At 38.5% G+C, this 14,210-nt stretch overlaps 1 protein-coding gene across 7 annotated transcripts in view; it reads right to left on the reverse strand.

The window, feature by feature from the left end:
• Window positions 1–2,734: 2,734 nt before the first annotated feature.
• Window positions 2,735–14,210, reverse strand: part of LOC139943494 (uncharacterized) — a 43,226-nt gene continuing 31,750 nt past the window's right edge. For 6 of the 7 annotated variants that reach the window (XM_071940307.1, XM_071940306.1, XM_071940305.1 and 3 more), the window contains 2 exons: window positions 12,765–12,880; window positions 2,737–9,599 (listed from right to left, as the gene is read on the reverse strand). In XM_071940307.1, coding sequence (XP_071796408.1) covers window positions 9,593–9,599; window positions 12,765–12,880 — 123 coding nt within the window. In that variant the 3' untranslated portion in view covers window positions 2,737–9,592. Of the gene's footprint in view, window positions 12,881–14,210 lie in introns of all 7 variants that reach the window. The other variant, XM_071940302.1, reaches the window with a different exon arrangement.

Here is a 14,210-nt window from a genome sequence, read left to right on the forward strand (position 1 = left end):
TCTCCAAGTTACAGGTTGCTGGAACAATAGGATTGGTCTCAAATATTCATTTTAATCTGGATTTTAAACCGTCGTTCTATCCGAAATAAGGCATTATCTCAAAAAGTAGCCATCGTAGACGACTAAAACCAAGATTTTCCTGCTCCTCGCCCCCAGTTACACCTACGTATGAAATTTCAGGCGATTTGGAAGACACAAATTTCGGCCGATTTTTGAAAAAACGACAAGGGTTTTTTCACCCTCGGAAATTTTGTCTCTCCGAATTGCCTCAAAATTTAACCAAAGGAAGTTCGTCATGTGTAAAAGACAGTCTCCAAGTTACAGGTTGCTGGAACAATAGGATGGGTCTCAAATATTCATTTTAATCTGGATTTTAAACCGTCGTTCTATCCGAAATGAGGCATTATCTCAAAAAGTAGCCATCGTAGACGACTGAAACCAAGATTTTCCTGCTCCTCGCCCCCAGTTACACCTACGTATGAAATTTCAGGCGATTTGGAAGACACAAATTTCGGCCGATTTTTGAAAAAACGACAAGGGTTTTTTCACCCTCGGAAGTTTTGTCTCTCCGAATTGCCTCAAAATTTAACCAAAGGAAGTTCGTCATGTGTAAAAGACAGTCTCCAAGTTACAGGTTGCTGGAACAATAGGATGGGTCTCAAATATTCATTTTAATCTGGATTTTAAACCGTCGTTCTATCCGAAATGAGGCATTATCTCAAAAAGTAGCCATCGTAGACGACTGAAACCAAGATTTTCCTGCTCCTCGCCCCCAGTTACACCTAGGTATGAAATTTCAGGCGATTTGGAAGACACAAATTTCGGCCGATTTTTGAAAAAACGACAAGGGTTTTTTCACCCTCGGAAGTTTTGTCTCTCCGAATTGCCTCAAAATTTAACCAAAGGAAGTTCGTCATGTTTAAAAGACAGTCTCCAAGTTACAGAGTGCTGGAACAATAGGATGGGTCTCAAATGTTCATTTTAATCTGGATTTTAAACCGTTGTATTATCCGAAATAAGGCATTATCTCAAAAAGTAGCCATCGTAGACGACTAAAACTAAGATTTTCCTGCTCCTGGCCCCCAGTTACACCTAGGTATGAAATTTCGGGCGATTTGGAATACACAAATTTCGGCCGATTTTTGAAAAAACGACAAAGGTAAGCTTGACGTTTTTTCACCCTCGGAAATTTTGTCTCTCCGAATTGCCTCAAAATTTAACCAAAGGAAGTTCGTCATGTGTAAAAGACAGTCTCCAAGTTACAGGTTGCTGGAACAATAGGATGGGTCTCAAATATTCATTTTAATCTGGATTTTAAACCGTCGTACTATCCGAAATAAGGCATTATCTCAAAAAGTAGCCTTCGTAGACGACTGAAACCAAGATTTTCCTGCTCCTCGCCCCCAGTTACACCTAGGTATGAAGTTTCAGGCGATTTGGAAGACACAAATTTCGGCCGATTTTTGAAAAAACGACAAGGGGGTAACGTTCGTCATCCTCGGAAATTTTGTCTCTCCGAATTGCCTCAAAATTTAACAAAAGGAAGTTCGTCTTGTGTAAAAGACAGTCTCCAAGTTACAGGTTGCTGGAACAATAGGATGGGTCTCAAATATTCATTTTAATCTGGATTTTAAACCGTCGTACTATCTGAAATAAGGCATTATCTCAAAAAGTAGCCATCGTAGACGACTAAAACCAAGATTTTCCTGCTCCTCGCCCCCAGTTACACCTAGGTATGAAATTTCAGGCGATTTGGAAGACACAAATTTCGGCCGATTTTTGAAAAAACGACAAGGGGGTAAGCTTGACGTTTTTTCACCCTCGGAAATTTTGTCTCTCTGAATTGCCTCAAAATTTAACCAAAGGAAGTTCGTCTTGTGTAAAAGACAGTCTCCAAGTTACAGGTTGCTGGAACAATAGGATGGGTCTCAAATATTCATTTTAATCTGGATTTTAAACCGTCGTACTATCCGAAATAAGGCATTATCTCAAAAAGTAGCCATCGTAGACGACTTAAACCAAGATTTTCCTGCTCCTCGCCCCCAGTTACACCTAGGTATGAAATTTCAGGCGATTTGGAACACACAAATTTCGGCCGATTTTTGAAAAAACGACAAGGGGGTAAGCTTGACGTTTTTTCACCCTCGGAAATTTTGTCTCTTCGAATTGCCTCAAAATTTAACCAAAGGAAGTTCGTCATGTGTAAAAGACAGTCTCCAAGTTACAGGTTGCTGGAACAATAGGATGGGTCTCAAATATTCATTTTAATCGGGATTTTAAACCGTCGTATTATCCGAAATAAGGCATTATCTCAAAAAGTAGCCTTCGTAGACGACTGAAACCAAGATTTTCCTGCTCCTCGCCCCCAGTTACACCTAGGTATGAAATTTCAGGCGATTTGGAAGACACAAATTGCGGCCGATTTTTGAAAAAACGACAAGGGGGGGGGGGGGGGGGGTAAGCTTGCCGTTTATCTACCCTAGAAAACTTTTAGCAGAATAATACACTAGAGGTATCATACCATTTGTTAGATTTTTGTCAAGGCCTTTGAGGCACAAACAGCGGAGCGACTTGAACGGGAGACCATGCGCTCGAGTCGAGTGACGGGACGGCCTCGTCACTCGCGTATGTGGTCTCCCGTTCCAGTCGCTTAATCTCGCAGCTCTCCAAGCCACACAGGCATTGAAAAAAGTCTAACCACTGGTGCATTACAATCATGAAACAAACAAACAAATACTCATCATAGTTTTATTTAATTATTTTTAATAATTGGCAAAGCACCTCATTCTTTAATTTTATTTAATTATACACATCCAATCCATTGTTTATTACACAATATCACAAGTCTTTGAGCCCAATAAAGCCTTTAAGCAACAAAAATTCGCTAAGCATGAAATTTCTTCCTTCATAAAAAAAAAGATTACCAACCAAATTTTAATTTGTTGCATATCATTGCTTATTACTGGCGTTCAGCTGTTGTTCGCTTATCCTGAATATCACAATGAAATTTGGTTGGTAATCCTATTCTCATGCTAAGCAAACTTTTGTGCTTACAGACTTTATGAAACTGGGCCCAGGTCCAATAAAGAAATTTACATTTTTTTCTTCATTTTGATTCCAAAAGACCTATAAACCACCTCTTTTCTAATAGACCTTTAACATGCTACCCCCATCTTGGTCATGTTCCTCATACCAAATATCAATAATGAATACTAATAATCATCTTGCAATTAGAAACCAGACTATTTTGTTCTTCCAGCCTCGGTTTGGCAACATTGATATCAATGGGAGAAATTCAAGATGGCTGCACCGTAATAAAGGTCTATGGATAGACTGCCGTCGATTTCACAAAACTCTTCCTAACTTAAGACCAATCTTAGGACTTAGGACGAGTCCCAACCCTGCCCTGTAGAATGCAGCCCTTAAGATTAATCCTAAGTTAGGAAGAGGTACTCGTCCTAACTCGAGATAAGACGAGTCCTACCTCTTTGTGAATTCAAGGCATATGATGTTACCTGCTACATTTACATCGTTAATTGTATAGAAAATAAGAATAGATATTGTATTACTGAGTCAAGTGAAATTCATTCATTAATGTTACCAATCGTCTGTACAATATGATCTTAATGGGTTTTTCCAACTGATTTAAAGGCACTGGACACTATTGGTAGTTACCCAAGATAATTGTTAGCATAACAACGAGCTAGGTGACTAACACCTGTGAGCTGTTGATGACATTGTGAGAAAAAGCTCCCTCTGATGTAACATAATTTTTGAGAAAGATAATTTCTCTCTCAAATAATAAAAGACTTCAAACTGAAGCCTTTTATTAGGCATCTGAAAGCACACCAATTTGTGCAACAGGGGTGGTTTTGCTTTCATTATTCTCTTGCAACTTTAATGGCCACTTGAGTGCACATTTTGGGATACACCAATTGAAAATACTGGTCTTTGACAATTACCAATGGGGTCCAGTGCCTTTAAGTTAATTTGCTTGAAGTATATTCCAGATTACATAATCCATGACACTAAAATTTTAAAATTTGGAAAAATTATTTTTGAAAATGTGTTACCCATTACTGTGTAGTATCTGTCAATGTTGTTTCCAAATATTAGTGTTTTTTTTTTCCATTTCAGATCTCTAAATATTAACTATTCACCCAAGAAAACAATGAAAAAACCTTTAAGAAACCTTCACAAATAATATCATCTTTTTCATACATCCATAATAGAAGGTTTAAACAGTAGAGGTTATCAGAAGCCAATGATAAACAACAATCAACTTAACTCAACACCAATGTTCCATGATAAACTATAGTCTGGCCCATTTTTTGCATAATGAAGTACATAATCCTTTTGTACATGTAGACACTAGGCATAAGACAAACATGGCCGCCACATGATTCAGATCTGAAATGTGTACATGCTCATGATCGTATTCGACAAAAAATGAAACATTTTATATTATCTCTAAACCTCTTGAATTAGTCATTAAAGTTATTGTAGAAAAATACATTCAAAATGAAAGATTTACATTGTTGTAGTTTTTACATAAAATCATCACAATTCACAGACTTCCAAATATGGTCACGGTAAGATTTGCCAGTAGAAGAATTCAAATTATCAAAGCCTCAGTGCAAAAACGCTGTATTTCACTCCTACGCCCATACTTGTTGTGTGTGTGTATATCCAAGCTATTTTAAGCAAGACACAACATTCAGACGATTTCAGACTTGCGCATAACCTAGAGCAAGTTCGAGTGTGCACAAGGGTTAACTAAAGGTTGACCATTGGCACTCGAACCATTGGTTGACTACTGTGGTCAACCATTTAGAACCAGCCTTGAGCCCATGGTCCCTTCACTGCTCCCAACAGCATGTTCCTTTCACAAACGTGTAAAGCCGCAGAGGGGAACAAGTGACACTATAGCAAAAAGGCATAAGGTTGACTAGACTTTCAAATGAGTCGTTCGAGTGAGTGCGTCACTGCGCATGTACGTAGCTGGTCGATAGTCAACCATGGGTGCCCGCTTGAACTTGCTCTGAAATGCTAGTGCTACTTTACAAGTTTTTGCACTGAAACATCTTTATCTCTTATTAAAATCCATAATTATCTACAAACTGCCCATTTCTGATAGACTCTCATTTACATAGATCATAACCCATCAGTAAAACACCCAAATACATTGCAATTTTAGTGCCTAAAGAGTAACTACAGAAGAAGCTAAAGCTTGCAACAATTAAGAAATAAAATCATAACACAACTAAATAAACTGCATTTGATAATACGACTTGAAACCTAGACTTGTGGGCAAGTCGTTAAATGTCTGTCGCGGTGATAGAATTCCGAATCTTCTCGCGAGACCGCTGGCCCCGTGAGACTACTGCTCTCACGTCTACGGTCCAAAGAGTAGAAGTCGGCAACGAGCAGTTCCTTCAAGAGCAGTGATCTTGTGAGAGCATCACCACAACTCGACTATCTCACCCCGCGGCAGACCATTAACGACTTGTCCACATCTAGTGACACTCACTCTTGTGACTGGGGTGCGTGTTTGTATTTTGTTCTCACTTAAAAGTTGAACATAATTGTCAAAGAGTTCTCTACATATGATGGTGTTCGTTTTCTTTCATTAAAGGGAGGGTACACATTTTGTAATTACTCAAAACAAGTATTAACTTAAAAACTGACTTGGTAGCGAGCAATGGAGAGCTGGCGGTAGTATACAACAGTGTGAGAAACGGCTCCCTCTGAAGTAGCATAGTTTTTGAAATAGAGGTAGTTTCTCACTAAAATAATAAAAGACTTCTAGCTAGAAGTCTTTTATTCCTACTGAAAGCACACAAATTCGTCCAACAAGGGTGTTTTTTCTTTCATCATTTTCGTCCAACTCCGACGACCAATTGAGCTCAAATTTTCACAGGTTTGTTATTTTATGCATAATGTTGAGATACACCAAGTGAGAAGTCTGGTCTTTGACAATTACCAATAGTGTACCTTCCCTTTAACAGCTTTTCACTGTTGTATACATTTCAGAAATTTCAAGTTAGGTGAACTAATAAACAAGTATACCTTTTAAACAAAAACATTACTTTAAACACACCCAAAGGCAAATCAAAATAAACATGGTCCCTTCTTAGAATTTTATGAATATTTAAGCTCATGAATATTTATGAAAAACAAATGAATATTCATGCAGTAATTTCTAGTACTATTAAACACCACAGCATAGTCTTTCTTATTTTTTTAAGGGCATGCAACTTCTAGATTATTTATAAAAAAAATTATAACAAATCACATTATTATTTATAACAAAATCATGCAAATATATTCAGATTAATTGAAACAAAACAGCTGACAGTAACATATACTATAAAGAAATTTGGTCAACAGGTTTTCCGCCAAGTTCTGAAAAGAGCAGCCAGGCAACTCTCCGCTTCAAATTTTGTCTAATTAGAGAAAAAAGTCAGTTTCAAGCCCTTCTGAACATTGTTATTACTGTTGAAACAAAAAGCTGAATTCACTTTACTTATGTTTCAATTTGGGGGAATCGTCCATAAAAACAGAAAGAGTCGATGTTACATTACAAAAACTTATTTTAAAGGTTTAAACAAACAATTAGTAGGATTGTGTTTCGCCATAGCAATAAAATAACCAAAGAAAAACTAGGAAAAGTTGTTATTCGATTGTGCACCTTTCATCGGCTACAAGTTTAAAATGAGAAAACAGATGCGAATTACATTCATGCATATTCATTTGGTCAGATTGAAAAGTTTGCTATATGAATATTTATGTAATCTAATTCATTGTGTCATTCGTTTTTAAATCGTCAATTGCAATTAAATTTAGTCAGAGAAACTCAAACATATACTGAAAACAAAGACTAACATAAAGGTCACTTTCGGACAAAATTATTCGCAAGTACTTTGCCATTTCATAACCGTGTGAAAAATTCATCAAATTTTTAAATCCAGTTTTTAATTTCATTTAGAAAATAAACATGATTAAATTTGCGATCATTGTCAACCTCTATAAACTCAAAATGTTTTTTTTTAACTAATATTTTAAATTACAACCAAATGGAATTGTGAATGAACAAATTAATTATTCATGACATGATCATGTTTCTACTTTTGAGGTTTATGGTAAAAATAACAAAATGACTTGAACGTGTGAAGTGGAATGATTACAGAGTGCGCTATGCATGTACAATGTAGCTAAGGCAAGATGTTCAAATCTATAGCAGTGCATACAACTTCATTAATTTGATATTTACATTGTCCACATGAACAAAACATTTTGAAACAATTTTTCACTGGATATCGTAATTCTTTTCTCTCTTTTTTTTTTAGGGGGGGGGATGTTGGGGGGGGGGGTGGGTGATTTGAGAGAAAATGAATGTGCTCTTGGACCAATTTCAAAAACAACGTCCGCAGACATAATGTTTTTACTGTGCCCACCTTACTTGTTAACTGCTTACTTGACAGCAGTTTCTGTAAGCAGGGCCCAATTCCATTGAGCTGCTTTAACAGAAAGTATTGCTTACGATTGTGTACTCAGCACAAATAGCAGGATGCCAGATACAGATTGTACAAGTGACATGGGGCCAATTTCATAGAGCTGCTTAAGCAAAAATTTGCTTAAGCACGAAAATAGCTCGCTTATTTTACACATGTTACTGGCAAAAATATCATGCCATATACATTGCTTGTGACTGGTATTTAGCTGTGGTTTACTTAGCATAACAATTGAGTGGAGTCTTGGCCGGTAGTCTGATTTTACTAAGCAAGGATTTTTTTGCTTAAACAAAATTTTGTGCTTAAGCAGCTCTATGAAACTGGGCCATGGTATATCGGCTTTAATGTTATTCTTGTAAGCAGGACTTCATTGTGCTTAGCTACTTTTTGTGCTAAGCAGCTCGATAAAATTGAGCTCAGATGTGTGATGCAACAATGGAATACATTTATACTGGTGCTTACACATGTTTTTCGCCCATAACAAGCACCACAAATCTGCTTAGCAGATAATAGCTTTATGCAATGTGGCCAGAGTGATTTTTAAAGGTAGGGGACAGGAAAGGTTGTGGGAGGGAAGTAAGGTGTATGCAATTGTATCAAAAACAACTTTAGCAGAGTTGTATTTCTGTCAGTACCATCAACAGAGTTTCGTTTAATATGCCTTGGGGATACAGGAGCAAGACTTAGAGTACGACTGGTTATCCGCTTTAACTATACTCCATCAGTGTTAGATGACTGATTACCAGCCAAAGTTAAGACTGGCGACTGATATAACACGGACAGAAACTGGGAATATCAGACAGACAAACAACCATCTTGCTGCAAAAACAGGGTCTTCAGCAACATACCTCAAAATGGAAAACAATTTTGCACAACCAGCGAAACACAACATGCAAATAGTACACCACTTTCATTCAACACTTGCCAGCGATTACATGTGGAGCCACCGCACTGGGAGGGTGACTGTGGATTTGCTTAAACCATAGAGCAAGGACCCTTGCTCCAACCACACAAACACACTACATGCAGTAATACATATCGAAGTAAACAGCCAACCAGACAACGAAAAGTAGAATCACGTTATTTCAAAAACCAAGGCAAAACTCAGTATTCCTGATTTAAAAAATTAACAGAGGCACGCCCGGTATTTTTTTTGGGGGGGGGAGGTAGAAGGTTGGAGTACAGTCATGGACGGACAGTGAATTCGAAAAAATAAAAACAAACGGGGCTTATTTATCCGTCACAAGTCAATTAACCAACTATCATTGTTGTGGTCGAGACCTGGAAGTCCGAGACCTGGGGTGGATTTCACAAAGAGTTAGGACTAGTCTTATCTCGAGTTAGGACCAGTTACTCGTCCTAACTTAGGACTATCCATGCAATTTGTATATCTCCTAGAATTAGTCCTAAGTCAAGACTAGTCCTAACTCTTTATGAAATCGACCCCAGGACCAAGACCAACGTCCTAAGATCGAGATCAACCCTTCTGAGTCCAAGACTTTTGCAATCCAAGACCTAGACGAGACCCAAGACTGCAGAAAAGGGTCTTGACACAGTCTCAAGACAGAGACCAGGTGTTGGGAACTACTACACTGCCAACTATAACGCCCAGCCGAATCAAGTCAAGTGCCTCTGGCGTTGCTGTTCTACTTGACTCACAAGCAAGCAGCTTTTTGCCACAAAAAAATTAACTACATTTTCCTTTCTTTAAATGGAAAAAAGGTGCTCTTTCTCTCTTCAAGATAATCACAAAGGTTATTTCTACCAAGACATGATTTCTTTCCTCATAAAATAACCTGCATTCGTCTACATTTCTTGCATTGATTATTTTGTTTTCATCATCAGCAAAAACATAATGGTTTGTTGTGTTGTGTTTAAAAATACAAGTCAGAAAAAGAAAAAAGCAAAGCAAAAATTCAAGCTGAAAGGAATATGATTAAGCAAACTAAAAAATGACAAAAAAGGAGAGGAAAAGATGGATTACGAAGTTATAAAATGGAGTGACAATACTTTACAAGTCCGTCATGGTCGAAGTGTGGACTGTGTGCACGCAACGATCACGCTGCACGCATTCCATTTTATTTCCTGGGTAGAAACAAATCGAAAGTTGTTAGTAAAAACTCCTTATTATGGGACAGGTCCATTAAAAAGTTTCCAAGTATGATCACACACAAATTGAGTATACATCCTTTTCAGTGAGCGAGTGTGTCTACAATGAATTACTTGGGTCATTAAACTTAATGAATGAGCAGTTTGTTTGCCTGGCAGTCAGCAGCCCCACTAGTTTGTGCATGATCCAATGGGGTCCTCTGTTTCAAGAATTACATAGAGATAACAGGCGTAAGTTGCCAGATAAAAAAGGATGTGTTATTTTTAGCCTCTTTCTTTAATGGAGCATTCCCATTACATGGTCCATTTTCATAAGGGGCTGTTTCAGCAGACAAATCTTCTAAGCACAGACACCAAGGTTACCAGGCAAAATAACATGTTATGTCTTTGTTTTGACTGGTACTCTGCATAATATGTAATGCATGTTTCTCACTGGTATGGTACACAACATGTAATGCTTAAGTTTTGGACTGGTTCCCTGCATAACATGTAATGCATCTTTGTCACTGGTACTCTGCATAACATGTAATGCCCGTTTCTCACTGGTATGACTGGTACCTTACATGACATGTAATGCCTGTTTTTCAATACAATCCTTCTCACAGGTTACCAATGAAAACAACATGTAACGTCACTGGTTCCCTGCTAAGCAATAGGCTTAGCCCATGTTGTTGAAGTTGTACCAGCCACAGATTTGCATCTACATGTAGGTGCTAGACACAAGTTTTAATTATTGCTTTTAAGACGAATACACAATTCTTTCTTTCTCAAACCTTCACACATAATTTATTGCTTTTTCAAAATGGCTTCTCCTTATAAAGATTATTTTAACATGCAATGCTCAAGGATAATTTTGATTGGCTCATTCTCAATGGAGATCATCTGATTGGTCAGTTTATGAATACTTTCAAAATGGTTACATCTGATTGGCCCTACATTCTTAGTGAATGACAATCCTATGAATATCATTTGAAAAAATGATTTCTGATAATTGTCGCTAGAAATTGAAGACACATTCAACTCATGAATGTTGGAAAAGCAATGAATACAATAAAAAATACAACAAAATAACTTTCTGTGCAATGTTTGCATAGTGCCTAATATCAGGGCCAAATTTCATGGCTCTGCTTACCGTAAGCAAACAATTGTCGCTTATGGTGGCCGAGAAGTTCGCGCTTACATCAAGCGTATTTCCTGGGTAAACACGGACTATTTGTTTACACGCCTGCATACTCATGTTTCTAGGCATCCTTCGCTACAAACCTAGCACAGAAATTCCACGCTTGTACAGTAAGCGGAGAATGGTCATATCGTAAGCGCAAAGTTCGTTGGTAAGCGGAGCCATGAAATTCGGCCAAGTCTCTAAAAACATAAACAAACTTCTTCTGTTTTTTTCATCATTTCCTTTGATTTGTACAACTTTACAACTGCTAGAAAAATAGTCCGTAGTAAACCTTGTGTCCATTAAACATTATTCTGTAATTTAAACTAATTTCTGAATTCTTGCATATATACGTAACACCACTGGAATTTTAAAATAAACTGTACATTTGTGAAATTATTTTCAAAATTGTGCATATCTCTTCACTGTTGAATACTCTATCTATCCCAAAATGGAATGCTGAATACAACGAAATAAAGATAGTAGCTGTCAATTGTTCCTAGAGAATAAGTTTTCTTAAACTGGAAATATTCGTTTTTTAAAACTGGAAATGAAAGAAAACAAAAAATCAAAAACGAAAAATAAAATGTAAACATAACAACTAATAAAAAAATGTAAATCAATTTTAACCAAGACATTTGGAATCAAAATCTGGATTTTTCAACTTCATTTTTTTCTGCTTATCTTTCCTGAACTTGTTGAAAAGTTGTTAAATGATCGTTAGGTGATAGCGTTAATAACTCTCTCGCGACTATACTCTCGCTACATTACTGCTCCGTGCAAGGCTTTTGCTTCAGCACTATGGCTCCTTTGGGCAGTAGTCATCCCTTTGGCAATAATGGTACAATTTTGTAGCGAACATAAGAGAACACCAAATTGATTTCGCGAGACCCCCGAAGAATCATCTTACAGCGCTAACAACTCTCTCGCAACTATACTCTCGCAAGATTACTGCTCCGCGCAAAACTACTGCCCTGCGCAAAACTAATGCCCTGCGCAAAATTACTGACCTTGCAACTACAACCCCCGTGAGGCAGTAGTCAGGAGAAAGCAATAAATAGACGTTAGAGCATGTACCGCCACATTTAACGACTTGTCCACAAGTCTTATCTTATCAGAAGTATCAATCTTTCATTGTAACTCCAATGAATACTGTCAATGAACAAAGAAATGTTATCGCCGATGCTGAATTGCCGATGACAAAGGGTACTCGCATTCAAAATGAAAATAATAATCAAAGTCTGGTGCAATATTTCAATCAAGCCTCAAGACTGAAACCTCAGTGATTAACGCCCGGTTCAAAGGTCATGCGAGTTCAAAGTGAATTTGACCACAGAATTTCGCAACAAACAGTTCACTTAAGTTATACTGTGCTCAACTAGCTACCGAGTATCCACTGCGCACATACAGTGACGTCAACTCTTGTATGAACCAAGCTTTACACCCCACATGGCTTTTGTATAAATCCAGGCTTGTCCAAAATGTGCAAATTTCACAAAGATCCAGACATGGGGCAGACAAAATCTTTCTTAACTTGCAGGAAAAAAATAACAAACATTGTGACAGGCAAGTTCTTTTCAAGATTTACTTTTTTTTGAAAAACCATCTTGCTTTCCTTAACAAAAAAACACCAAAATTCAATTTAACAGCGTCTTAACAACTCCATTCTCATTTTGTTTTAAGATTATATAGAGTTGGATCGTAACTGATGACCTTATAAAATTACAGACAAAATCAAAACAAAACTCGTCACTATAACTGATGAGACGTCCACAAAACCTTGTAAAATAAAACTGCGACCGTGCCCCCTCAAAAAATAAGTAATGAATCCGTTTTGTGAAGTTGAATCATCACTAGTGTGAATACCTTATACATTTTGTGAGTATGCCCGACTTATTTTAGCAAGAGAGGGCCACGGCAGCAACTTTAAAAATAAAAACTACAAACAGAAATTGGACTAAATTGTCGGTAAGTCTTACAAGTTCTGGAAAGCGTTGTATTTCGTCCTCCAGTCGGCGCTGGATGCTGCCTTCTTCTTCTTCTTGCCGGCCGCTAGAGCTCTTGCTTTGGCCATATCAGATAAATCCAGACTTCCCTGTGTTTTTAAGAAAGCGAGAACCATCAAAGTATAAATATTTGTAACAGATTACTGTTTATTTAACAGTTTTTGTTGAGAGATTGCCTAACATCACAAGACCACGGACGACTGTCCTAGGGGCACATTGCTTCTGGGGATAAAACAGGGTTACCCTCTTCACAGTCCGCTAGGATGTCGGCTTGGGTATCATCTACTAGAAGCCACCTACTCCTGTGGCTGAAACAGGGTTACCCTCTTCACAGTCCGCAAGGATGTCGGCTTGGGTATCATCTACTAGAAGCCACCTACTCCTGTGACTGAAACAGGGTTACCCTCTTCACAGTCCGTAAGGATGTCGGCTTGGGTATCATCTACTAGAAGCCACCTACTCCTGTGGCTGAAACAGGGTTACCCTCCTCACAGTCCGTAAGGATGTAGGTTTGGGTATCATCTACTAGAAGCCACCTACTCCTGTGGCTGAAACAGGGTTACCCCCTTCAAAGTCCGTAAGGATGTCGGCTTGGGTATCATCTACTAGAAGCCACCTACTCCTGTGGCTGAAACAGGGTTACCCTCTCACAGTCTGTAAGGATGTAGGTTTGGGTATCATCTACTAGAAGCCACCTACTCCTGTGGCTGAAACAGGGTTACCCTCTTCAAAGTCCGTAAGGATGTCGGCTTGGGTATCATCTACTAGAAGCCACCTACTCCTGGGGCTGAAACATGGTTACCCTCTTCACAGTCCGTAAGGATGTCGGCTTGGGTATCATCTACTAGAAGCCACCTACTCCTGTGACTGAAACAGGGTTACCCTCTTCACAGTCCGTAAGGATGTAGGATTGGGTATCATCTACTAGAAGCCTGGCTGGTAGAGCAGAATGCACTACCTCCCCAACTTGTTTACGAAAGCAATTACAGTTAAGTGCCTCGCTGAAGAGCCCAAGTAAAATGACCAGGATTCGAGTCTACACTCTGCTGCTGACAACACCAGAGCTCGGCCATGTACAATGTATAGATGTTACTAACACAAAACACTGGACTCTGGTGTTTCTGGCAAGCAGAATGTGGGTTGAGTCGTGATGGTCGAGTCGTGATGCTTGTGCCCTTGAGCAAGGCACTTGATCATAAATGCTCTGTAAAAAGTTGTGAAGGTAGTGCATTCTGCTCTACCAACCAGGCTCCTTGTGGAAGAAACCCCTGTTGCCTTCATCCTTGAGTAGCCCCTGGAGTAGGTGGCAACCATAGAGTTATAAATAAGAACTAGAGGGCGCACTGGTGATGCTTCTTGCACAAACACGACAGGACCGGAAGGAGACACGCGCGCCATTCTGTACGCGTGTTGAATAAG

Source organism: Asterias amurensis, chromosome 10, assembly GCF_032118995.1.
Source record: "Asterias amurensis chromosome 10, ASM3211899v1".
NCBI classification, from domain to species: domain Eukaryota; kingdom Metazoa; phylum Echinodermata; class Asteroidea; order Forcipulatida; family Asteriidae; genus Asterias; species Asterias amurensis.